The following is a 24,158-nucleotide window of genomic DNA, read 5'->3' as shown; positions in this document are numbered from 1 at the left end:
TATACTTCTAAATGACAAGTCATAAAAAATAGTTAATTGCAGTGGTGGGTGGCAAATTGTTGGCATAATCAAATTAGTCGATAAACTGCAACGGAAATTTTCATTTTATGTACATATGTATGTATGTATGTACATGCATGTATATGCAGTGGCAGCCAATGGCCGACCGACCTCCCGCCGGCAGGCCATGGCAGAACAAAGCGCTAAATGAAGCAATTTCCTAGTAATTCAAAAATGGAGAAGACTGCAACATTGTAGGGGCAATGCCTACAGCATATTTGACATACTCCATTCAGACCTATGGGTATTCTGCGGCCCAGGTGGACGGCGGGCCAATTGCATTGATTAACTGAAATAAACGGCCTTCCTATGCTGCGAAGCTGCAGGAGCTGCAGTTTAATTTCATGTATTTCGACTGGCTCTTTTGTCCCCCAGGGAATAACAGTTGCAGTTGTCACAGAGCCGAGCCGAGCCGAAAATCGGGAAAAATCTTCCTCCAGGCGATGGCCGATTCCCACCCGCCAGCGACACATGTCTCTGCCCATAAAAAATGCCTTGTCAAAAGGAAACAAAACAAAAAAAAATACGTACAAAAAAAGAATGCCAATCCAATGGCAAGCAGCAGAAAAAGAAATAAACCAAGTGCTCCAATAAAAATTCCACCGCCTTCGCCTGAATGCCGCACTGCTCGCTCACTCGCACATACTCTATTGCTCTCTCTCGCTCTATCATGCCCTCTCTTTCTTTTTGTCTCTCTTTTTTGTGCCGGCGTCTTTTTTAAGAGCGCGTTTGCTTGCCTTGTGGTTTTTGTGCGGCTTGCTCTTGAGCTTGGTTTACATTGCGTATGAGTGATATGCTTTTTTCCGCCTGTGGGATGCCGCCGGTTGAAATGAATATGTGTGCGATTATTAGCTGTAAAAAAATTGCATTCCGTTTTTGTTGGCTGCCTTCTGCGGGGTTTTTGTGGATTTTTAATTTGAATATTACATGTATTAAAAACTCATTACTACGCGTACGATGCGCCATCGAAGTTGGTCAATGGGCTAATGGGCGACGGATGCCGATTTTTTGTGTGCTTTGGTTTTTTGCTCTTTCGTTTGCTTGAAAATTATGAAAATTATGCACTTGAGAGGGGATGTAGATGTCGAATGTTTTTCTCATTCCACTTTGAAATGGTTTGAAGATAGAGTTTTTAAGGTTACCCAGCACACTTTCCATTAAAACACATCTATACTCGTATTTTTGTTTGGTCACTTCAAAATTTATTTGATAAAACAATTATGCAATCGAATTTTGTTTACATCAAAATTCAGTCAGCATCCAGGCCACGAAGCTTCCAAAGCAAAAGAATACGATCCCTCGACCCAATTCCCAATAGTCTCGATCATTATGGGGCTCGTTCTGCTTATTCTCGGGATTTTTCTGCTTGTCTTTATCTGAATTTTGCTTCTCCGACGTTTGCGGCTTTGAATCTTCTAGGAGTTGCCGGCTGCCAGACTGAGAGGGTTCCTTGCTAACGGCCGTGGGGGATACCTTTATATTAGCTTCGGAGCCTCCCTTTCTATCAGCTGCGGCCTCTTCCTTCTTCTCGGCTTCCGCTGGGATCTGCTGTGACCCTTCACCTGCGGCATTGTCATCCTTCACCTCATCAGACATATTGAAACAAAAAGATGGCAAAACCGCAAACTAAATTGGAACAAAATTTACGAAAACAATTTTCTGATGTTCTGTTGGTGTTATTTTACGAAAGACTGAAACTTCACTAAAGGAAAACAAACTCCAAGATTTCTTGATGAATATGTTTTAATTCATGATTCTGGCGTCATTTTTTCATTTTTCCTCCATTGAACTTTCATTTTTAGTCATTATAACGCCCACGCCTCCTTGCTATAAAGATTTAGCCATAAAAACAGCGCGGAACATGCTCATTCATGCTCAAAGTCAAGAGAAAAGGAAATCCACTCAAGCAAAAAGACCAAAATCAAATCAGAGTTTGCTCAAGAGACGCGGCACAAAAACCCAAGCAACGAAGCACACGAAAAACCACAAACAATTTTTTAGAGAGACTGAAAGACAGAGAGAGAGAGAGGGAGAAAAAAGAGAGACCAACAGAGACAGAGAGAGAACTAGTTTTTTGTGTGCAGAAGGAGTAAAAAGCTGTTGCGCATGCGTCGCCGTCTGCCCCAAAAGCTGCCCCATGACTGAGCTGCGAGACTGGCTGCCTGCCCCCGTCAGAGCGAGAGCGAGAGCGAGTGTGCCACTGCTGCAGCAAGAGAGCAGGTAAAAGAGGGACAGAGAGCACTGGAGAGAAAGAGAGAACGAGAGCTGTGGGGCTGCCTGCCGCTGCTGATTCTGCTATCGTCGTCGTCGTCGCTGCGATTTGGCGGCGAGCCGTACCGTGCGAGGCATTTGAATGTTTTTTTCGTGGCCGCACTCAGCATTCGAGTTCGGAATTCTTGCGAGCTGGCAGCAACTTTTTTGCCTGCTGCTGCTGTGCCGCCTTCCAGCCGTCTTCTTCTGCCTGCCGCTAAGCCAAATTAAGCCCCGGCCTGGACGACCTGGCCCGAACTGAACTGAACTGAACTGAACTACTGGCCACTGTCCACAAGCCACTTTCGCGCGCGCGTTACAGCCAAGTGCACTCATCGACGACTGCAGTGGCAGTCTTTCTCGTGGTGCCAGCCCCAGTCCCAGTGCCAGTCCCAGTGCCTGTTTGCAGTCCAGTCCCTGCTTCTGCTTCTGTTTCTGTTTCAGTCCCAACGCCAGTGCCAGTGCCAGTTTTTGCCCCGCGAATCCGTGAAGAATTCTGTCGCAAAGTGCAATGCATTTTCATCATTCCGCGAGTGCAGCTGTTTCTGTATCACAATTAAAAAATCGAGTAAAGTGAAGTTGAAAATTGTTATCACCACACGTCAGGAGCAATAATCCTCAAAAGGATAGAAAGACCCAAGTGTCAATACACTGAGAGCCGAAAATAAACGGGTTTAATAAAGTGTTCAACTGTGAATAAAGTGAATGCAAGTGTATGAATATTGAATATTCTGATCATTCCAAGTGGTCCCCCCCATTCTAAGTGGTACTTATGAGAAATAAATTAAGTGTGGATGAAAGAAAAAGTCAAATGGTTAAGCAATGTATTAGAAATCCAGAAAAATTATAAGAAATATTGGTTAACTAAAGATTGTATTACAATACAGAAAAAAGAAAGTGTCGGTCATCTTACAGTCCAGACTATAGTTTTTATAATATACAAGAAAACCAATTTTCAAAGCTGTTTAGCTAGAAAACCCTTCTTAGAGTGAGGATAAGTCCAGAAAGTTCTATAAGGATTGTTTAAACATATCTTGAGGTCGATACAAAGTTGTTCACTATGTTGAATGCCTTTCCTTTATAGGGTTTGTTCAACCATATACCAAACTCCATTCGTATATAATTTCTATGGGATAATTTCCATGATAGGCAATTTCGACAGTCCTCCAGTATTTAAAGGCGGCTTTTGGTTGGCTTTTTTATACCGGGTGAGACTTCATCAACATAAATGGAAAGCCTATTGAGAAAGAAGCCTTTTGTGGAGTCCAGGTCAGTCGTCAAATAAACTACATAATCAATTAAGGTTACGCAATCGTTTTAGGACCGTATTCCTTTGGGGTTTCTCATTCAATTGCCAGACTTTTCCAAAGATGAACTATGTGTTTCATAGGCCGATTGTTTTTGCACTGGTTAACCAATTGACTTTCTCCATAGCCCCATTTTCCAAGCAAATTTCTCAAACAAAGTGATTGCGAACATTCCAGTTTAAATACTCGTATATCAATTTAAGACCAAAACCAAAGCCTAATGGAAAGCTCAATTGAATATTGATTACACACAAGCCAAGAGAAGAGTGCCAGGCGATTTAGTAGGAAAGTGAGCTTCGCTTCACACAACCGCCAATCGAACTTGCTTAAATGATTATGCATGGTACCTGGTACAAAGGACCACAGTTGGCGCATCATCCACACACCCATCACGGAGCAGCCGGCCACAGCCACCACAGTGACTACCATCAGTTTCGCTCGTATCCCTCGTTCGTGGTGACACCCTACCATGATGGACATGCTCCGGGCCCGGCCACGCCCACACCGGCAACGCCCTGCAACATTGGTCCAACAGTTGGAGTCATCGGTGCCTGTCAGAGTGGCGGCGAGGGGCAGCCACTAATCGTTGAGGGGACCTTTGCCGCCGCCGCAGCAGCCGCCGCCGCCGCAGCTGCTGCAGCAGCCACCGTTGCCTCGAACGGAGGAGCCAACAACGCCAACAACAACACGCCCCTGCTGGCCAGTCCATCGATCAAGATCGAGCAGGTCTTTGGCGATCAGGCATCGTCCCTGGGAGCCGTCGTCGAGGATTATTCCCTGAGCCTTGACTGCCCCGTCGAGCATACGCATAACTTTCGGGTGAGTACGCGAACGAGTACGAGTATTCGTAGAGATAATGTTATTATGTTAAATAGGGGGTTAGTACTAGGCTCAGAAAAACCCCATTCGAGCAGCTGCTGCACTTGCACGCACCCTCCCAGCCCCGCACACACACACTCACACTCACACCGAACAGGGGGCGTGCCCCAAATCAATTTCCATAAAATCATCCAATAACACTTAAAACTCGAGTGGGGGCAACACAACAACAAAAAACTCCGACAGACGCAAGTGGGAAGCGAGCAAAAAATACGAAAACAAACACGCCCCCAACACGAAGAGCAAATGAAAGAGCACACACACACACCCCCCGCTCTCTTATGGGGGAGTGTGTAAGAGTGCCTGAGCGCCAGAGGGCAGTGGAAGAGAGCGAGTGCTTTCGAGTGGCATTTTTCGGGGGAAAAACACTCAAGCTTTGGCGGGGGGATTTTATGGGCTTGCCAAGGATACTTTTTGTCGCCCTGCGTCTGGTTCGTGCACAGGATATGCCATAATTATATGGCTTTCAGAGCTTTTCGCCATCTAATGGCAATTGACTCGAAGGGTTTGCTTCTAATGGTTTGGAGGTCAAGTGGCGAAACGCCTAAAGGACTTCAACAGGTTGCCATATGAAAGGTGCAAATAGTAGGGGGGGTGTGCTTACAAAGCTTAGTTATGGCAAGAAGTTGCAAGCAAGCCACTTGTGGAGTCTCCGAATATGAAATGGCTTAGGGAAATATAATTGTAGGAATACATGTTCTTTGATGCGAATCTGCAAGAACATTCCAAAGATATTCTTTAGAGGAAATTACCTTTTCCAGCAAAGAGTATCCATTTACTTTTACGAGTACATCTTCCTGTTCATAGACAGACCTTTTATCTGTTTAACCCCACCCCAGGACACACACACATCCTCTGGCATACATTTCAATTATCAGCGAAAAGCAATTCCTTTTGCCATATCTTCATTGCACTCCCTTGCATGTGTCTTAAAGGCCAAGACCATTTTCTTTGCTCTCCCGCAATGCAAAAAGGACGCACGTTCCATACTCTTATCAGCCATTTCACAAGGATACTGCACTCCCACAAACACACACACACGCCAGTGTGGTATGTGTTAGTTGTAAAAAGGGCAGCTGGAAATCCTTGCACATAAAAAGGAAAACAGCGCTCCAAACATATACACAGAAAAACATATGCTCCTGAACAGGATTTAGGTTCTGTTTTTCCCCCGTTTCCACCATGCGCTGGCTTGCTGCCCGCGCAGCGTCAACTGCGGCGCCAGCAGCTCTGCAAGTGCAACTCCAACAGAGGTTGGGGCAGAGACTCCCTGCCGTTTGTCATAGTTCCTTTTGAGCAAATCGGCTTAGGAAAATGCATTGCAGGAAAGTAATCTTAGATATACTTTAGAAATCCATCATGTCAAACTGATGGAGTGACCAAGTGATTATAAGATCTACTGAAGATATCATCCTTATGTATAAAAGATATATATGTATATGTTTGATAGGAAAACCAGGAGGTATAACAATGTCTAACGATTCTGCGATACTAATTATATTCAAATAAATTATCAGAATAGAATAAAGCTAGGAATTCTAAAAGCAGACTTTGAAGTATTGTGTTATATAAGATATATCTTTTATAGAGCAATGTTTTCATCCAAAGAATAAATATTTCTCAGCAGAAGCAACATACGTATAATCCGGAAAAACCTTTAAATAATCTTGATCTAGTTTTGACCTGGCAATACGTGACTGATTTTCGATGGCCTCCCCATCTCCCCCCTCGCAAAACAAATCTCGATTTAAATAGAGAAAAAATGCAAGCAGAAAATAGGGGAAAAAATTCAGAGGAAGCACAACAGCACACTTAAGGTTGGTTGCATGGATCGAAAAAAATGGTATGAAGAAAAACGGAAAATAATATAAACAAAATGAAGGAAAAGAAATTGGCGCTCGTGAAATGTTAAGGGACAGGCACGGGGCCCAGGATATAGCGCTGAACAGCGGAACGGAACGTTGGAGCTGGAGCTGAGGACGAACGCTGGCAGCGCAGCGGCGTTGACGACAACGGCGTCGTTGACGTCGGGCAGCAGCTCTGAATGGTTTTTATCCTTTCTTCGATGTGTCGTCGCGGCGTTGCCTCTGCTGGTATCCTCTGTATGTATCGGTGTATGTGTGTGCCTCTATGTGTGCGCCAGGACATCACACGGTTTCGCTTTTCTTTTACAACTTTTTGTTATTATTTCGTTTTTTTTTCTCGACGTTGCCCGCTGCCTGCAATGTATTTCTTTCAGTTTGCTGCCGTTTTTTGTGCTTCATGTGCAAGAAAAAATACAATTTTACTTGGGTTTTTTTATGTCCATGTGAATGTATGTGTGTGTGTGAGTGTTTGTTACGGCTGGCGCCCCTGCCCCTCTGCTCCTTTGTCCTACCTCGCCCTGCTCCTGCTGCAGAGCTCTACTTCTTGAGTTTCCTTTTCGCGCGCGCCATTTCGCTGCTGATTCTGCTGCTGCTTCTGCTCCTGCTACTTACAACAAACAGGGCCATAAGTCGCTGGAGCTGTAGCCCGCCCCGCAACTAGCGTAAGTCCCGAGACCGGACCAAATAGCTCGCTTCCGCTGTCTGTTTTCCATTTTTGTTTTTTTTTTTTTGTCCTGCTCTGCCGCTGCCTCTGCCACTGTCGCTGCTGATGCCGCTGCTCCTGGCAAGACTCTGCCGCAGTCAACGCCGACGCTGGGATTGTTGCATGTGGCACAGCCCGAGTTTGTTGCCTTTGGCGGGAGTGCAACTGTCGTTGTCTTCAGTTCGCCAGGGTTTGGCCAAATCTATTGGTCGCGGTGCCACGTTGCTCGCTCGCTCGCGTTCGCGTCTCCGTGCTGCGGCTTTTTGCTACGTGGTGAACGGTTTCGCGGTTGACAGCAGCAGCTGCAGCAGAAGACAGCACCAGCTGCGGCGATTACACAGTAGATGGCGCCACAAGACATCTGTAGGCAGGGTTGCAATCGTAATTAATCAAGACAGGACGAGGGGATATCCGTATGATGGAAGATATAAGGGTCAATTGGATTAAGAAGGATTTCGCTTTCAATCTTTGCCAAAATGAAATGATAGTAGTGGGACTCCAAAGAGAATGGTATTCCAACAGACTTCATCATAAAGAAGAGATCTGATCACGGAAGGAGTTGTCTCCTGAGGTAGATCCGTGTCTGGTTTCGTTTTCTAAAGATCTAAAAGACTTAGATGACTGCAGATGGAAGCTGATGAAAGACAGATTAAATATAAAGTTCTTAGAGTTTGGTCAGTGATCCAGTTTGGTAGCAATCCTCTAGCAATATATGATGGTTTTGGTCTCAAAATCCTTCAATAACGTATTTTCATAGGATTTTATTTTGCACACCATTCATATTTTTCGTAACTTGGCAGCGAATTGCCTCCTGACTGAACTTTGGCTGCCTTTCAAGTCCACCGCAATACCAAAAACTGATTCCGGGGTCACTCAATTGTAAAAGGAAATGTGGCACATGCTGTTATTGTTGTCCACGCCTACGGCCATCACATCTATAGAATAGAAGGGCCCCCATCACATCTAAAGAGAATCTATACAGAAGGACACATAGAGCTTCAGTTCCTAAAGAACCTACACATACACCTACACTCGCTCACAGGAGCGCAAAAAGAGAGGAATCAAAATAATAAAAATCACAAACATGAGCAAACCGTATAAAAGAAAATCAATCTGTCTTGCAAGAGCACCTACGTTCTACCCTCCTGCCCAACCAAAGCGTCAACCCCTTAGCGTCACTCAGCGTCGCGCAAATTCAGCTTTTATTTTCTTCAATTTTTTCCTCCATTCTTCGTTTTGCTTCTTACAAGGAAAATGCTGCAGTGGCGCGCTGAAACTGCAAATGTATGTCTTTATAACGGGGCAGCGTGCATATAAAAAGGGGCCAAGGGGGAGAATTATAAAATAAAATAGGAAAAAGAAACAGGAGAACAAGCTCTAGAAACAACAAAAAGCAGGAGCAGCAGGACGAAGCAGGAAAGAGCAGCATGCAGCAGAGCTTGAAGGAAGGTTACGGTGGAGGAGCAACAAAACATTCACAACACACAAGAGTCCCCGTTAACACATACACGTTATCTGTGTGTGTGGTGTGTGTGTGTGTATGTGTGTTTGTATATACATTTGGTTCGCGCGCGCTCGCAATTTTCTTTTGCCGCAGCTTCCCAGCTTCATGCCTCTTCAGTTGCTTGCTGCTAATGCACTTTGAGTTCCAGTTCGGTTTTTCAGTTGTTGCAAGCTATCCCACGCTTGCTGGCTGCCCCTGACGTAGACGGACGCAGACGGACACACACGGACGGGATACAAAACACACACACACACACAGAGACAGAAGCATACATAATCCTGGCAACAAAATGAGTATCTTTAACTGAAACTACAGCGTCGCCTGATACTATAAGTGAACGAAACAGCAACCGGCTTAAATGTGATATGCAAACCGTTAAAACGTCTCGGCGGGAACGACCGGTACAGTGTCGGTGGCGTATACGCGATGCTCGTTTCTCTTCGCAAGAAAAGCTACACCCCATCCACTCTCTTCCCTCCACAGTGGCCGAGACACAATCGAGCGCTTAAATGAAGTTCCTTTAAGAAACAAAAAACACAAAAAGAGAATACTAAATATAACTATGTAATCTTATAGTCTATAAATCAACCAAAAATGCAACGCAAAGTTCCTATCACGTAGTGCAAAAGTCTATATTTATAAATCAAATCTACAATATTTATATTTAAAATAAAATAAAAACATATCCGTAACATACACGCAAATATATCTAAAAATTATATAAACCAAAATTGCTAAACAAATTGCAAATATTTAAAAAGAATTTTCCTAAAACATGGTAAACCTCTCATGGGATCACATTTATTCACTCACCGTGTGACAAATATAACCTAAGCTCCTGCCACGCCACACATCAAACGGCCACAAAATGAAACCATCATAAATGAAAAGAAAACCAACAAACTGACAAATAAAGAACCCATCCGAACAAATAAATCATCATAGAGAGACCCGCAGTTGTTTGTTTGCTAAAAAAAATAAGCAAAAAATCCACAACAAATAGGAATAGCAAAATATTCAAAATAATACAAGAACAGATCTCTACACATGCCCATCAGGGAAACCCCCTCACACACACATAGAAAAATCGTAATAAAAAACTAAGAAACAACTTTTTCAAGGTCATCTGTGGCAAGTTTCTGGTGGTGGCAAATCATTTCCATTTGTTTCAATTTCTCGACGGGTAGAACAAGTTTTTGAAGTGCAATACACCACGTTCTAAAATAAAATAAAAGTTAAGCCAAAATAATTCTGTGGAAAAGTTTTTCCCAACTCTTTTTTGTGTGTGCCTGTGTGTGTGTGTTTGTGGGAAAAATCAAACAAACTGAGCTTCAGTTAGATAAATTGCTGTAAGCGGGCTTCCCACTACCCGCTTTTCCCCAGCATTTGAAAGTGAAATCGACGGCAAGGACTACAAAAGGAACATAAAAACTGTTGCCTACATTTGGGCGCTTGGGCGTTTGTCATGCACGAAGTCATAAGCAAATACAACCATACGAGCCATCCGGACAGGGACATGGACATGGACATGGAGAGGCTGAAGGATCATCTGAAGCGGCACCAGACCCAAGAGCTCACCCACTACATGGGCGCCTCTTCATCCCCGTCCCCTTTCCTGATGCCCGCCGAATTCTACAAGAGCCTGCTGGCCAGCGCCGTTCTCCAGCAGCAGCAGCAGCAGCAGAAGTGCGACGCCATCCGCTTCTACTCCCAAACGCCATCGCCCATCCTAGCGTCGAGTGCGACACCATCTCCGTCCTCCGCCCGCTCACATCTGCCCAGCAATTTGTTATTCTCCTCGGCGGCTGCGGCGGCTGTTTGTGCTGCGGCCGCAGAGTCCGCATCGGCGTCAGCGAAGCGCAGCCACCAGGTGAAGACGGAGCAGGATGAGCAGGAGCCGCAGGAACCACAGGGAGATGTTAGCCAGGAGGAGGAGCGGCATGTGATTGAGAAGAGCACTGGACGACAGCATGTTAGTATGGCTATTGGGGTTGGCCAGGCTCTATTTGTATACAAATGCTAAGAAAAGCCATTTTGGTACCATCTCGAGTGCCTTAAACGCTTAATACTATATCAACCTTTGCTCTTTTGTTGAATGGGTGATAATTAAGAGCTTTGCACAGGCCAATTTCCGTTTTCTATACAGAAAGGTCAAGGCTTCACAGACTCTTCCCAATAAAGTGTTTTGCAGAATTTCAACCACCACTAAGAGCTACTTTTACATACATATACTCGTACTTATATCTCGCCCCCATTTTATCAGCAATTAAAATTACATCCCAAAAAGCCTGATTAGATATGTAACCCTGCAGGAAGTTCTCCAAAAAGGGAAGGTCTAGCCGCCAACAATAATATCATCAAAAATGTTCAACTCCATTCATTCAATTTCATTTTTCATACCCGATACATTAACCAGCACACATCTCTCTCTACGCAAATGTTGAACAAAACGCAAAAAAAAACCCTTTTCACTAAAACAAGGAACAATTTTTCATTGCAGAAACCCCACAGCAACAACAACAACAACAACAACAATAGCTACTCCTGGTCATCCAACAACAACGAAGTCGTTCCAACAACACCACCAACGCCACCCATCGAAGGCAACGCCACCCAAGCGACTTCAGTGTCCGCAATTAATTTGAATCAGACCCAACCCGCATCACAGACGCGTCCGAACTTTGGCAGCTCCATAAAGTCACCACCAGAACCGGCGAACGCCACCACCACCGCCGCCACATCGGCAGCCGCCACGTGCAAAAGCCAGGAACACCACTCCGGCTCCGGCTCTGGCTCCAGCTCGAGCTCCAACCCAAATTCGAGGGCCGCCTCTGTGGCCGCTGCCGCCGCTGCTGCTGCCGCCGCCAATATGCCGATCGGCGGTGTTCAGGGTCAGAACCCCACCCAGGGACTGGTCCACTGGATGAGCGCCGTGATGGCCGAGCACATGACGGGCCAGACGCATCACGATCCCACCGCAGCCGTGGGCATGCACTACATGTGGAATGGCAATGTGGATGTGAGTATGAGGATCATAAGGATAACGTCCTCGAAGGCGTGGCACTTGTTAATTCCAGCAACTTTCGACTTGTCGCCAAAGTTTGTCTTGTGATTTTTCTCCCCTCTTTTTGCAAGGACAAACTTTTGGTAGTTAAGGAGAGCGAATGAGGGTGAAAAGTAAGGGAAAAGTTTTATACTTCCCTCTGCAGTTGGCACTTGCAGTTGCCACTCGCTGGCCCGAGTCCAATAAAGGGACTTTCCTTCTCTAGTATCTCCATAATTAATATGCAAGCGGACTTCTTTTGCTAACAGAATTAAATAAGTGATGCATACTAAAGAATGAGCCATTGCTAACTGGTTTTAAGACTAACTTAATATATTTTTAAGATTTTTCTCAACTTGTTTCGGAATTAACACTTTATCACGTTGCTGTTGGATCTTATCTGACTTTGTATCCCATAGCTTTTACTGCTGCTGGAAAGTTATTCCAAGTTCACTTGCAAAAGACAACGACCTTAACCCTCAGCGAAGTTGAAAGCCCAGCTTCAGGTCAACTCATTACAGAACCCATTCCCACGGACTGGAGACTCGCAACCCTTTTTTCAGCAGCAAATTTCACCAGCTCATCTATAGCGATTCGTTACGCCGCCAAGTTGGGCAAAGACCAACCCAGACCTGCCCAACCACCCACTTCCTCTCCTCTCCCCTTTGAGGCTGTACTTTCACTCGACAAAACTTCGGGCCAACAACTGGCCGGAACTCAAACCATTTACTGTCTGTTGCTACATGGCCAAAACCGTACCCGAAGCTAAGCCAGAGCATCCAGCCCCATTCTACGAGAGCCCTTGCTCCTTCCCCTGCCACAGCAGACGCGACGCTGAAAAAAATCCTTTTGAGCAGCGTGGTCTACCTCTCCTCCTCCTTATTTCTCGCAGTCCGTCTCCTTTGCAGTTTTTCCTCTCCCCTGTTTTTGCCTTCCTTCTGCTCCTGCCAAAAAAACTCCTTGAACGCGTCGCGCTCTCTGCACGCGTGCCACGGGAGTAACGGGGGCGGGGGCGTACTACGTTTTTTCTATAGAATTTTTTCTGCGTTTTTCAAGATGTAAACAAGTTTTTCTTTGCGCAACGCGTTAAACATTGTTTTTGTTGAGTTTTTCCCTTTTTCTTTGTGTTTTTTTTTGTTTTCCTTATTTTCCCTTTTGCTTTTCATTGAGCTCCAGCGAGTTTTTTGTCAGTTTTTCCACATTTTTTTTATGGAAGCAGCAGCGAAATTATTGTTTTGAATGGAGATTGATTGTCTCCAAGGACAACGACGTGTCCAGGCAGAAACGTTCACCTTCACTAGCCTCTCTTTCTGACTTTATATTTTTCTATCTTTCTATCTCTCTCTCTCTCTCTCTTTCTCTCACTGTACCTATCTCTCCTTCTCACTCTCTTGTGCCCCATTGAGTTGACTCGTTAGCAAAGTCTCTGGGAAAAACCATTTAAAAACTTTGCTACACCCGCATGATTCTTAAAGGATAGTTAATTAATTTTTAAAGTTGGACAATGGTCTCTTGCCCTCTCTTTCTTCCCATCTCGTTCTCTCGCTCCTACTTTCTCTCTCTCTCTCTCCCTCTGTCTCTGTTGGTTCAACAATCAGGATATTTTTTGCTGTTGTTGTCACTTGCATTAGCGAAATTAGTTAGCCAGTAGAGAAGCAGAGCAAAGTTGGCAGTAAAGCTCACTAATTAATTTTGAAAGCAATTGCACTTAATTTTTTCCCTGTCCAAAGACTTGACTTGTAAGAAATTGGATTTGTTTAGCGTGATTCTATGGGGAAATTCGAAGAAAAGACATTTATTTGTAAAGAAAATCATTGTGTTATATAAACCATAGTTATTTGAGGTTTCAAATGAACGTTTTGAAGAGGAATTTCCTTAGATAGCTTAAACAAGAATCCAATAGACTCCATTAATTAATAACTTCCGAAACAGAAACAAAAAAAGTGTACCCTTAACCACGGCACGTTTTCGAACAAAGCTTTGCAATTAATACTTATGCTTCAATTAGAGGCGAACAGAACCCGTCAATGTGATGCCAAACAAAAAAGTGAAATGCGAAATGAGAAACAAAATGAAAGCCAGTCCATGAACTCCCAAAACATCTGACAGGAATCGTGTCCAAGTCCAGAACGGAGGCTGTAGCTGTAGCTCTGACTAATGGGGCCAGAGTCGAATCGCGGCACAACGAATCGGGAATGGAGTTAGACCAGAAAAAAAGAAAAATAAAAACGACCTGGGTAAGAGAAAAAGGGAACCGCCAAAACCGCAAGCAACTTCAATTTTTTAAAGTAATTGCTGCAAAGTTGAGCACAATTTTTGTGAGACAACAAAATCAGCAAGGACCTATTGCTAACCTCAGAGCTCCCGGCAGCCGCAGGACGCAGCAGTTTGGCGACAAAAAAAAAAAACAAAAGATGAAACACAAGTGCGGATGGTCAAACATTTGAACACAAAACAACAACAACAAAATTCAGTTCTAAAATGCGAAAAAAATCAATAGAAGCAGACAGTGGCAACATGACTAAAAAGATGTGAGGGCAAAAGAAGTTAAATAAAAATGAAATGCACAGAGGAGTGTAAAAATAAAAATAAAAAAAGACCCCAATGCAAAACCAAGGTGAGGGCAGAGCAGGGCACGTCTTGGGAGTATGGGGGCGTGGATCTCCGCAAAGGTCGCTACAATGTTCCCAACGCGCATTAGGGTTTGAGTCTCTGTTAAAGTCTGGACGTGCAATTGCAAAAAAAATTTAAAAAAAAGAGGAAGAAAACAACCGAAAAAAGAGAATTTTTCAACGTTTTCCGCCTAATTTTTTGCACTTTTTTATATTGCATAGAAGCAGCCGCCTTTCTGCCTTGCCCTCTGTCCAGCAGCCCCAACTCCCCTCCGTACCACCCAACCATCCAACCATCCTTTGGTTCTGCCCCAAGTCGACGTCTCTGCTCTGCTGCTGCTTTTGCTGCTACTGCTGCTCCCTGCGAAGGGGTTAAAAAATTTGTTTTGATTTTTTTCCTCTAGAAATTTTTTTACGTTTTCGCTGTTTTGGAGCTTCAAAAGGGGAGCAGGAGAAGAAAAATGCCACAGTGTCTCTGTGTGTGTGTGAGGCAGAGAGAGAAAGAGAAAGCTGCTGCTGCGCTGTACCATTTTTTTCTTTTCGAAAATTTTCTTTGGTTCTCCTTCTTTTTTTTTGTTCATTTTTGCTGCGTGCTGGAAACCCAAACTCCGGATGGTCGTCGCGGGTGACGGGGTGTATGGGGCCAGGCGATGCCTTCCTATTGCTGGCTGTATGGCTGGCAATGTTGGTTAGAGAGGACTTCCGTCCATGTCCACAGCCATGTCCATGGCTCTGGTCATCTTCATCAGCAGCTGCGTGTGTGCGAGTGTGCGTGTGTGTCTGTCTGTCTGTCTCTGTTTGCATTTTTTCCTAGCCCACCTACTAACTAGTCATGGCTGCAGCTTCACGATGGCCAGAGTGTGAGCGAGAGGGCAGAGATGGAGAAAGAAAGAGACAGAAAGAATGGCAAAGAAAAGAGAGAGGTGAGGTGGATGGGTAGTTGGTCGGTCCCCCATCCGAGAGGATGGTCAACTATGAACCTCCACAAAAGCAACTAAAACAACAAAAGTGCTAACGCTCAGCGGTTCACACCCACACACACACACACGCACACACACACGCTTCGCATCACATATGTGAGAGCCTATCACACACTGGCCAACTCCCCCTTGCGCTATGCACCACTTTTTTTTAGTTTTATTTGGTTTTACTCCTGCTGCTGTTTCTTCTATTTTTTGTGTTGTTGTTGTTTTTGTTGTTGCTTTTGACCAACACCAAAAGCCGCCGCACTTTTGCCGGTCTCCTCGGCATCGCCGTCGCCGTCGCTTTGACACCTCGATTGCGTGGCACGCGGTTTTCTATTTCAATTGACACTCACATTTATTTGTATTAGTCCTTCGAGCTTTTGACCCCACTTTTTTTTCCTTGTGACTTCTCTTCCTGGTTTCAAGTTCGAGCATTGGTGACATTTTTTTTTTTGGGATTTATTGGGATTTTACCAAAAAATTAGGCCCTGGTTTCGAGTAGATCAATGGGTAAAGGTTTCCATTGTTTGGAATGTTATAAAACAAACACTTGAAAATAGAAACTTTGGATTAATGCTTATGAAATCAGATACATACATATTTGTAAATGATTTGTAATTTGTTGAAGTGGCACAAACACAAGCTGCATATAAAAACTTTGAATTAATTTAGAACTAGCAAAGGGAAAAATGGAAACAATTTTGTTAACCAACTAAAAAAAAAGAAGCGAATAAGTAAAGCATACAAAAAAGATCAACTTCCACTATATTTTTTCATATTTTATAGCTTCAAAAAAACTAGAAATTATACAAAGCAAATAAGTTTTAGTTTAAATGAATTGGCTCGTTGGAATGCCATTAAGATATGCGCTCTTAGATGTACAAAAATTAGTTGATATAAAACTAAAAATTATTCATTCTATTAATTAAAAAATTAGGAAGGGAACCCAAAAAATATGTCAAAGGTATATCTGAGATATCCTAACTTCTGTAATCATGTGAGACATGAGCAACATCCTGCTGTAAATTTGCACACATCACGCCATGGCGTCTCTTTTGTTTACTAACTCCCAACGAGCATCCCAATCTAAATTGTTCATCCCATATTTCGCTTTTCTATTTCCATATGCCGCCACTAATTGACCAACAAAACGCTGGCCATAAAACAAAACCAAACATGGCAAATACAAAAAAAAAAAAAAAAAAAAAACCACAGCATGCCAAAGACATAAGCGATTACAATCTTTGGCCGCCGACGCCGCGCAGTCATCAGCATGCCAGCGAGCATCATCCAATGTCCCTGAAACAGGAATACGAGGTAAGTGTCCACCCCATATCTGTATATGCATATAAATATCTAAGTGTGTGTGTGGGTTTATCTATAGATCCGTATCAAAATGTTAGCAAAACAAACGGGGGAATAACTTTATGGCATATGCATACCCCTCCCCGCTGTTCGCCAACAACCACACAGCGGAAAACGAGAGCAGAACAAACAAATTCTAAGCTCGCGTGCCGCCATCGTTTTGGATTTGTTTTGCTCTTCCTTTTATGCAACCTCTCCCTCCATTCCCCCCAGTCGGAACCGGCTCCTCCCCGGCACCCGCCCCCTATTACCACCCCCTACACACAAACGCCTGGTTTATATACTTTTATAGCTGACTGTGTCTGGTCGCTGCCAGACTCGCTCTATGCTTTTTGCCTTCCTATTGTTGCCGCTGCAATATTTGTATTCGTATTTATATTTTCTTGTTGCATTTTAAGGGGGGGAACCCCTGACCCAGCTCTCTTCCTCTAAGCATATTGAAATTGTTTAGAAAAAAAGCCGGCTGTCATTTATTTTTTGACAGCAAGCCAGCCAGCGGCATGCGGCGTTTCATTGGGAGTTTATTTTATTTGATTTCCATTTTCCAGGCATCGATATAGATAGTCCTTCCGTCCGTCTATCCGTCTGTCCGTCCCTCTGTCTGTGTGTTTGTCTGGGGTTTGTCCTAGGTCATGTCCGGTGGCTAAAGGACTTTAACCCATATTCACAATTTACATGCAATCGAAAGCTGTGCGCCATTTTTTCTATGCTACTCGTACTATTTTCTCTGGGTTTTACTCGCATTCCTCGTTTTATCTCTCACTCTCGCTTTGCCGTCGGTTAGAATTTTTATTTATATTTTCTCGCCGGGATTTTCTGTCATTGCATTTGACGGGTCGCTATGGGTTTCACGGGTCTTTGGCTATGGGTTTGATGGGTTCTTTTACTATTCGATTTGATGGGTCTACCGGTTTTTGTCACGCATTCGATTTGCTTTTTCCCCGATTCATTTATCGCTTTGCTGGCGCTTTGACTCGTCCTGACAGCTGGCGAAAACATTTGTTTTGCCAAATGACATTTTGTTTTCCATGTGCAACATTTTTAATACGATTAGCCGAATCATTAGGAAATTTTGTTTAAATATTTTGACAGCATTCTGCAAATTGTTTTATGGCCATTTGATTGGAGCACACTCACGGGCAAAATGAATATTTGATAATAATGTTAGGGTTGATGAGGTTAATTAAATGTGTGTGGAATATTTATGAATTGACATTAAACAACAAGCAATTAGCGGGTATTTGTTGGATTAGACACTACACTAGTCGCAAATCGAATCAATTGAATCCCTACAAAGCCAACGCTTCTGATTAGTCATCAATTATCCTCTCCCTTTCAGGCCAAAATGAACGATCACCACCACAACCAATTGCAGAAAGGTGAGTCATTGCGGAATTGCGGACTGTCCCTTTTCGCGGACTGCGGACCACAGACTGTGGACCTATCCCAATCACTTGACCTACCCAAAAACCTGACTGACAACAATGCGCTTGTTAATTAATTGCTCAGAAAAACATCGAACGATAATCACGAATTTGCACAGGGCCTGCGATCTCAATGGAGTCAGATTCAGATCGCGGCGCGCGAACCAGAGATCTCCACCAGATACCGATCTCAAAGATACTCTCGTACTCGTACTCGTACTCGTACTGAATGCTGCAAAAGGGGCAAGAATGCAAAAGTTAAATTGGAAAACGCGTGCGGGCCGCGGAACAACAAAAGCCTCGAAAGACAATGTACTCCCACGGAGTATCCATAGCCGCAAAGCAGCCCAAAAATTGACCTTTAACAGCAGTTGTTGCTGCCGTTGCTGCTGCTGATGCTGCTGTTGCAAGATGCTTACAAGATGTTTACATAAATTCCTAAAATGCAAACAACATTTTAGTTGTTGCTACTGCTGCTCCTTTTACTGCTGCTGCTGCTGCTGCAACATTGACAGCAACACGCTCCCGTTTGCAGACTGGAGAACGGAGACTGTGGGCCATAGGCTGGAGAGCTGGAGGAGCTGTAGGAGCTGGAGGAGGCTGAACGCTGGAGGCTGGACCCCCGAGTGCTTGTTGGCGTTGACGTTGGCGGCAATGATCTCAGTCCGATAATGTCAACGCTAGGCAATTGGCCAATAAGGTTGTTGTTGCTGCTGTTGATCTTGCTGCTGCCTCTGATGCTGCTGCTGCTGCAACTGCGATAAGCATCTGGCCACATTGTTACCATCGATGTAGATGTACTCGGATCTGTGTGCGATTCTGTGGCAAACTCTCGATCTTTCTCTCTCCTTCTCTCCTTTCGAACAAATTAACAAAAAGGCAACATTTACCAGTACTATGATGGGCCATGGGTCTACCTACATATACTCGTATCTGTTGCTCATATTGCCAGTGGTCTCTCATTTGAAATGCCGCAAATGGTTGGCGCCACTTGGCCAGCTTTTGTAATTAACACAAGTTTATAGGGAGGAGGATATAGTGTTTATGCCCAAGCAATTATGTACCTGCAAATGTTTTATTAGAGAAATGTTTTTGACATAGCTGCTGGGGCGCCACAAGTGGGGGATTATTAAAGAATTTCTTCATTAACCATTGAGCAGAGCTGGCCAATTATGTTCATAACTAGATGATTGTCCTAAATCCTGCTAAACCCTTGCACAGCACAGCACAGCACAGCCACAGCCACAGACAAACTCATTAACAGATTCACACAATTTTTGCACGCAAATGGCCTAAGCAACCAACCACCGGCGGCCTCAGGCAGGCAGTCAGTCGAGAAAAAAATTCTAAAACCCGTGCAAATGTGAAACTATTTTCACATAATTCCTCACCGCAGCAGCGGCAGCAGCAACAGCAGCAGCAGCAGCACAGTCGAGCGATTTCCCAGTGGCAATCAGTGAGGCCAACTAATGTCTCAGTTTAATTAGAGGCAAAAAGCAGGCAACGGACAACGGAAAACGAGTAGGAGCCAGGAGACGCCACAGTAAAGAGGATGATGTGGTGGCAGTGCTGGTCAGGTGGCGACATGGTCAACGTGAGTGAACGTTAACGTTTGCGGCAACATCAGACTCCGACTCGCACTGGACCGAACCGAACTGAAGCATAACCAGACTTGATGGACAACCATGGGGCAGCATTAGACGGCGCCACACGGCTGACATACACAACTCGCTCGTCGCGAGTCTCAAGTCGCAAGTCCAAGAAATGTTACAACTCAATTGCCATTGCAGGTCACTTTCTGGATGACAATCGTCTGGAGCATCATGCGGTGGCCGGACAAGGTGAGTTACATGTGGCAGCATCTGTTGAGACAGCCCCATCCAAGAGGGGGAGATGAGTCATCTTCGGGATTGTATAAGCTCTGGATCACATTTCATTCGGAACCTCTCCTTTCACCGCTTTTGTTGCAGGTGGCCTGGGTCTGGGAAGTGCCGCCAATGGCGGTGCGGGTGGTGGTACCTCTGGCGGAGGCAACTCCAGCCTGGGCGCCCCATCACATCATGGGAATCATGTGAGCGCCGCAGCCGCTGCTGCTGCCCATCATCACAGCTCTGCAGTGGCAGCTGCCTCGGCGGCGGCTTCTCTTCTCGTCGTGCCCCAACCCATCAATGCCAGCAAAATGGGCGGCGGCCCGGGAGGTGTCGGTGCGGGGACCGGTGGACATGCCCCAGGCGGTGGCAGTGGACGCAAGTATCAGTGCAAAATGTGCCCGCAGGTGAGTCCATAAACGATTATCCCGATTCCCAATTTTTCCCCCACCCCCGCCTGTTGTTGCTGTTTGTATCTTAAGGGTAGTGCCTGCAACAGTTAAATTATGCTGATGCCGATGGCAACCGTTGGTTGCATGAATCCTGGCCCCATTCGGCGTCGGATTCGTGGCCTCAGAGGACCCCGGACGAGACACCAGCTTTTGTTTACAATTTTCCAGTTGATTAATTCGGGGAAAAGTTTCGAATTTCAATACCCCACTCTCATATCGAATTCCCCTTTTTCTCACATTCATTCACGGCTCACAGTGCCCCACGCACTCTTTGGCATGACACTCAAGCCAGGACAAGAGCCAGAACCAGAGCCGGGAGCTGAGCCTGGGCCAGGGCGCCGAACAGCTGCAGTTGCCTCGTAAAATGTCAATTATGCATCGGCCCTTTGCATGTGTTGATTGCTGCTAATTGAGCTTATTGTTTTTTAACGGTTATTTGTGGCAGAACACTCGCAAAGGGCAAGGCAGGTGCCAGCTGCCACAGGTGAGAATATGCTGCTGCTGCTGCTGCTGCTGCAGCTGAAAGGAATCTCTGGTAGAGTGTCAGCGATATGCGTGGGACACAGCCTTGGGTGGGCTCAAGATCTGATGAGAGATCACAAAGATCTTTACAGTAGCTGCAGTTTACAGAACAACATAATACCTTTCTGTATTCAATTATGCAATAAAAGAAACTCTTACTGTATGCCACAAAAAAGATGAAACAATAAGAAAGAACAAAAAGTGTATTGTAGTTACAGTTTTGTTGTGCAGCACAACACCAGCATTGACAGAGTACGAATTTTTGGACGAATGATGTGTCCGGCCAGATATGCCACACCCACAATGCCCACAAATTGCGGTGCGGAGCTAACAGAATTTGCAGCGCTGATGAGCGGTGCACACACACACATATATATAAAAGCGAAAAAGGCTGTAGCAGGGGGCCAGCCTAGGAGAGGTGTTCATTTGTGCGAGACAAAGTGAAATAGCAGCATGCCTAAAAGTATGCTACACTCCCATTTTTTTCTTCTGCCAGCTGCCTGCATGCGTTTTCCCGTGTGTGTGAGAGCTGTCCATTGCGTGCTTGTATGAGTGTGTCAATTTTGCGTTTCCTCTTTGGCACACATACTACTGTGTGTATGTTGCACTACAGAAAATTAGTGCGTTTCTACGCTCAAAAGCGGCTGCTGCTACTTTTTTAATTACCCACACTTTCTTTTTTTCCGATCCTGCCACTGCCACTGACGCCGCTGTTGCTGTTGCTGCTCCTGTAGCTGGACTTTGGCAGTCAGGACTCGGCCTCGGCCTCGGTCTCGGCTCGGTACCCAGTCCCAGCCTCAATTGGAATTACTACACTTGGCACTCTCATCTGCACATTGGGATGGCCGAACAAAAAGCCAGCATCAGCTCTTCGTTTTTTATGCTTTTCCCTGGCACTGGTCACATATTCCGTATGTACCCTGCCCCACGCTTATGTGTGAGTGAGAGCCAGCCTATCATGTTAGTGTGTACTCGGCTCTGCCACTTTCTTTGCATCGTTTTTTGTGTCGAATGAAAATGGAGGGAAGGGGCAGCCTTGCACTGCAATCTCCACCTCTTCTTTTTATGGAGTTGGCCAAAAAATTATGTTCACCATTTTTTGGGGCGCATGTCAGGAGGGTCTTCATTTTATATGTTTTTTGCATAGCAGCGGGAAGCGCGAAGAATATATAATATTTTAAAATTATTTGTTTAAAATAAAAATTGAATCAGAATAAAGATTGAATGCAGAAATTGCTGAAATATAAATACTTTAACCAGGAACAGAAACAGCGAGATACTGTGCCGAATGGAATGATTAAATGGGCTTCAAAGTGATGGGAATGTCATTGAGAAAAAGTACTTTGCACCGCCAATCCTTTATGCATAAATTCCACACTGCATAGCTTTGATTTTTGAATTCCATTAGCCATTCAACCTAAGTCCTTTAGCACTAAAATTAATCATGTACTTGCACTAACCTTTTTTGTAACAAAATATTTGTCTTGTGAACAAAAACAAAAATAACTATTTGGTTAAAATAAAAGGGCGCGCTGTATATGGACCGCATGCCGCGCCCACTTGTTTCGGTCGACCGCCACACGGTTTACATAAAATTATAGAACACGCCTAGCAAAGGGGGCAAAAAAAAAACAGTGGAATTAACTGAAATAAGCATAAAAGTATGCAACGGTTTTTGCACCATGTTATTATTAGCGCAACGCCACTCATGTGTCTGTATGTGTGTGTGTGTGAGAGAGAGAGAGAGAGAGAGACTCCTCTGCACACACACCCTCGCACATACGCATAATACGCTTTTATTATTTTTAACGTGCATTTTTTAGTTTTATTTGACATTTGCATTTACTTTTTTTCCACCATTCTTCTTTGCTGCACTTTCAACATTTCCTGTTTGTGTGTGTGTGTGTCCAGTCACTAACACGATTACACGAGTGGCCAGCTAAAGGGGATAAGGGGGTGTGGGTGCCTGGTGTGTAGGTTGGTGAGACCATGGGGTGGGGGGGGGGCAAGGGCTCACACTATCAATTAGTGAATTACATGCGAAACAACGAGCGTAAAATGCTCTCGACCCAACATACACAACGCGGAAAACTGCTGAGAAAATAGAAAAATTGTGAAAAATTTGTTGCGCATACCAAAGCACAACCACCCATACAAATGCATAGTCAGAGCAGCACACACATACACACACTCACGCTCTCTCATGTTATGCCTGTACATATGTACTGGTACAATTGCGGCGGCTTGTGTCTGTTATTCCCCTCATTTAATTAACAATAAAAATAGGCTAAAAAAGTCTAAAAAATAAAGTAAAAACTGCCTGCGAATTATGCATGCACACGCACACGCACACACTTGCATATATTGCAATCATGCCATTTGTTAAACAATTTCCCACACGCGCCCCCAAGTAGGCAACGCTTCTGTTGCCGCTGCAGCAGCAGCAGCTCACACATGGGGCCGGACTACGGCAGGCATTAAAATTTGATCCGATATAATACATGAATTATGTAAACTATTTTTATTTTTGTTTTGCTTATTTATTTTTCTGTTTTTCTCTTTTTTTTGTTTTGTTATTTTTGTGCGCTGCACTTTTCTGCCACGGTATTGGTGCACGTTGCAGTTGCAGTTGCCCCTGACTGGGTATCATCAGTGTGTGTGCGTGTGTGTGGCATTAGCATTTGGTTAACGTTAACGTGGCAGATGGAGCAACTGCAACTGCAGCCCATTTTTAGCGGTTAGCAACAGAATCGCATTGCACTCTGTCGCCGTCTCGCTTTAGGTTTATTTTTGATTTTATTATACATTATTTTATACCCCTCAATGGTTGTGGTGGTGTGTATGAGTGTGCGTATGGGTCTATTTATGCACTCGTCCAACGCATTCGAGTGCTTTGTTTTGCTTTGCTTGTTTTTTGCATTTAATGGCCACACACACATACAAACATACCGCATTTTTTGCCAGCACTCAGCAAATTGTTTTTAAAACGCCAAACTAACTTTTTTCTTAGCGCCTTCACTTCTTTCTATATAGCTTCGTTCCATACACCCATCGGTGGCATAATATTTTACTTTGTGTTTTGGTTTACGCTTCACATAAACATAAATACTCGTATGGCCAAATGGAAATTATTAATTTTTTACATCGCTTTTTGCCCTCGCTTTAGGTTGGGGAATTAATCAACATTCAGCTAAAAAAGTGGAAATTCAATTTAAAATTTTAATAAATGTTTCAATATTCCAAATATATTGTCGATAGCTTACCAAGCTTTGGGCCATGCTATATTATTTATATCTGGCGAAAATGATTTCCAACTGCGTTCTTATTTTATTTGGAAAA

The 24,158-nt window shown here is 44.3% G+C and overlaps 1 protein-coding gene across 1 annotated transcript in view; it reads left to right on the top strand.

The window, feature by feature from the left end:
* Window positions 1–2,520: 2,520 nt before the first annotated feature.
* LOC6594201 (zinc finger protein rotund) overlaps window positions 2,521–24,158 on the top strand; it is a 34,825-nt gene continuing 13,187 nt past the window's right edge. The window contains exons 1-7 of the mRNA XM_026994935.1: window positions 2,521–3,076; window positions 3,745–4,436; window positions 11,069–11,587; window positions 16,404–16,505; window positions 17,893–17,932; window positions 19,768–19,818; window positions 19,948–20,252. Coding sequence (XP_026850736.1) covers window positions 3,948–4,436; window positions 11,069–11,587; window positions 16,404–16,505; window positions 17,893–17,932; window positions 19,768–19,818; window positions 19,948–20,252 — 1,506 coding nt within the window. The 5' untranslated portion in view covers window positions 2,521–3,076; window positions 3,745–3,947. The remainder of the gene's footprint in view (window positions 3,077–3,744; window positions 4,437–11,068; window positions 11,588–16,403; window positions 16,506–17,892; window positions 17,933–19,767; window positions 19,819–19,947; window positions 20,253–24,158) is intronic.

This window comes from Drosophila persimilis, unplaced genomic scaffold (genome assembly GCF_003286085.1).
Source record: "Drosophila persimilis strain 14011-0111.01,24,50 unplaced genomic scaffold, DperRS2 tig00000000-arrow-pilon, whole genome shotgun sequence".
NCBI classification, from domain to species: domain Eukaryota; kingdom Metazoa; phylum Arthropoda; class Insecta; order Diptera; family Drosophilidae; genus Drosophila; species Drosophila persimilis.
This window is presented reverse-complemented; position numbering and strand designations above follow the sequence as displayed.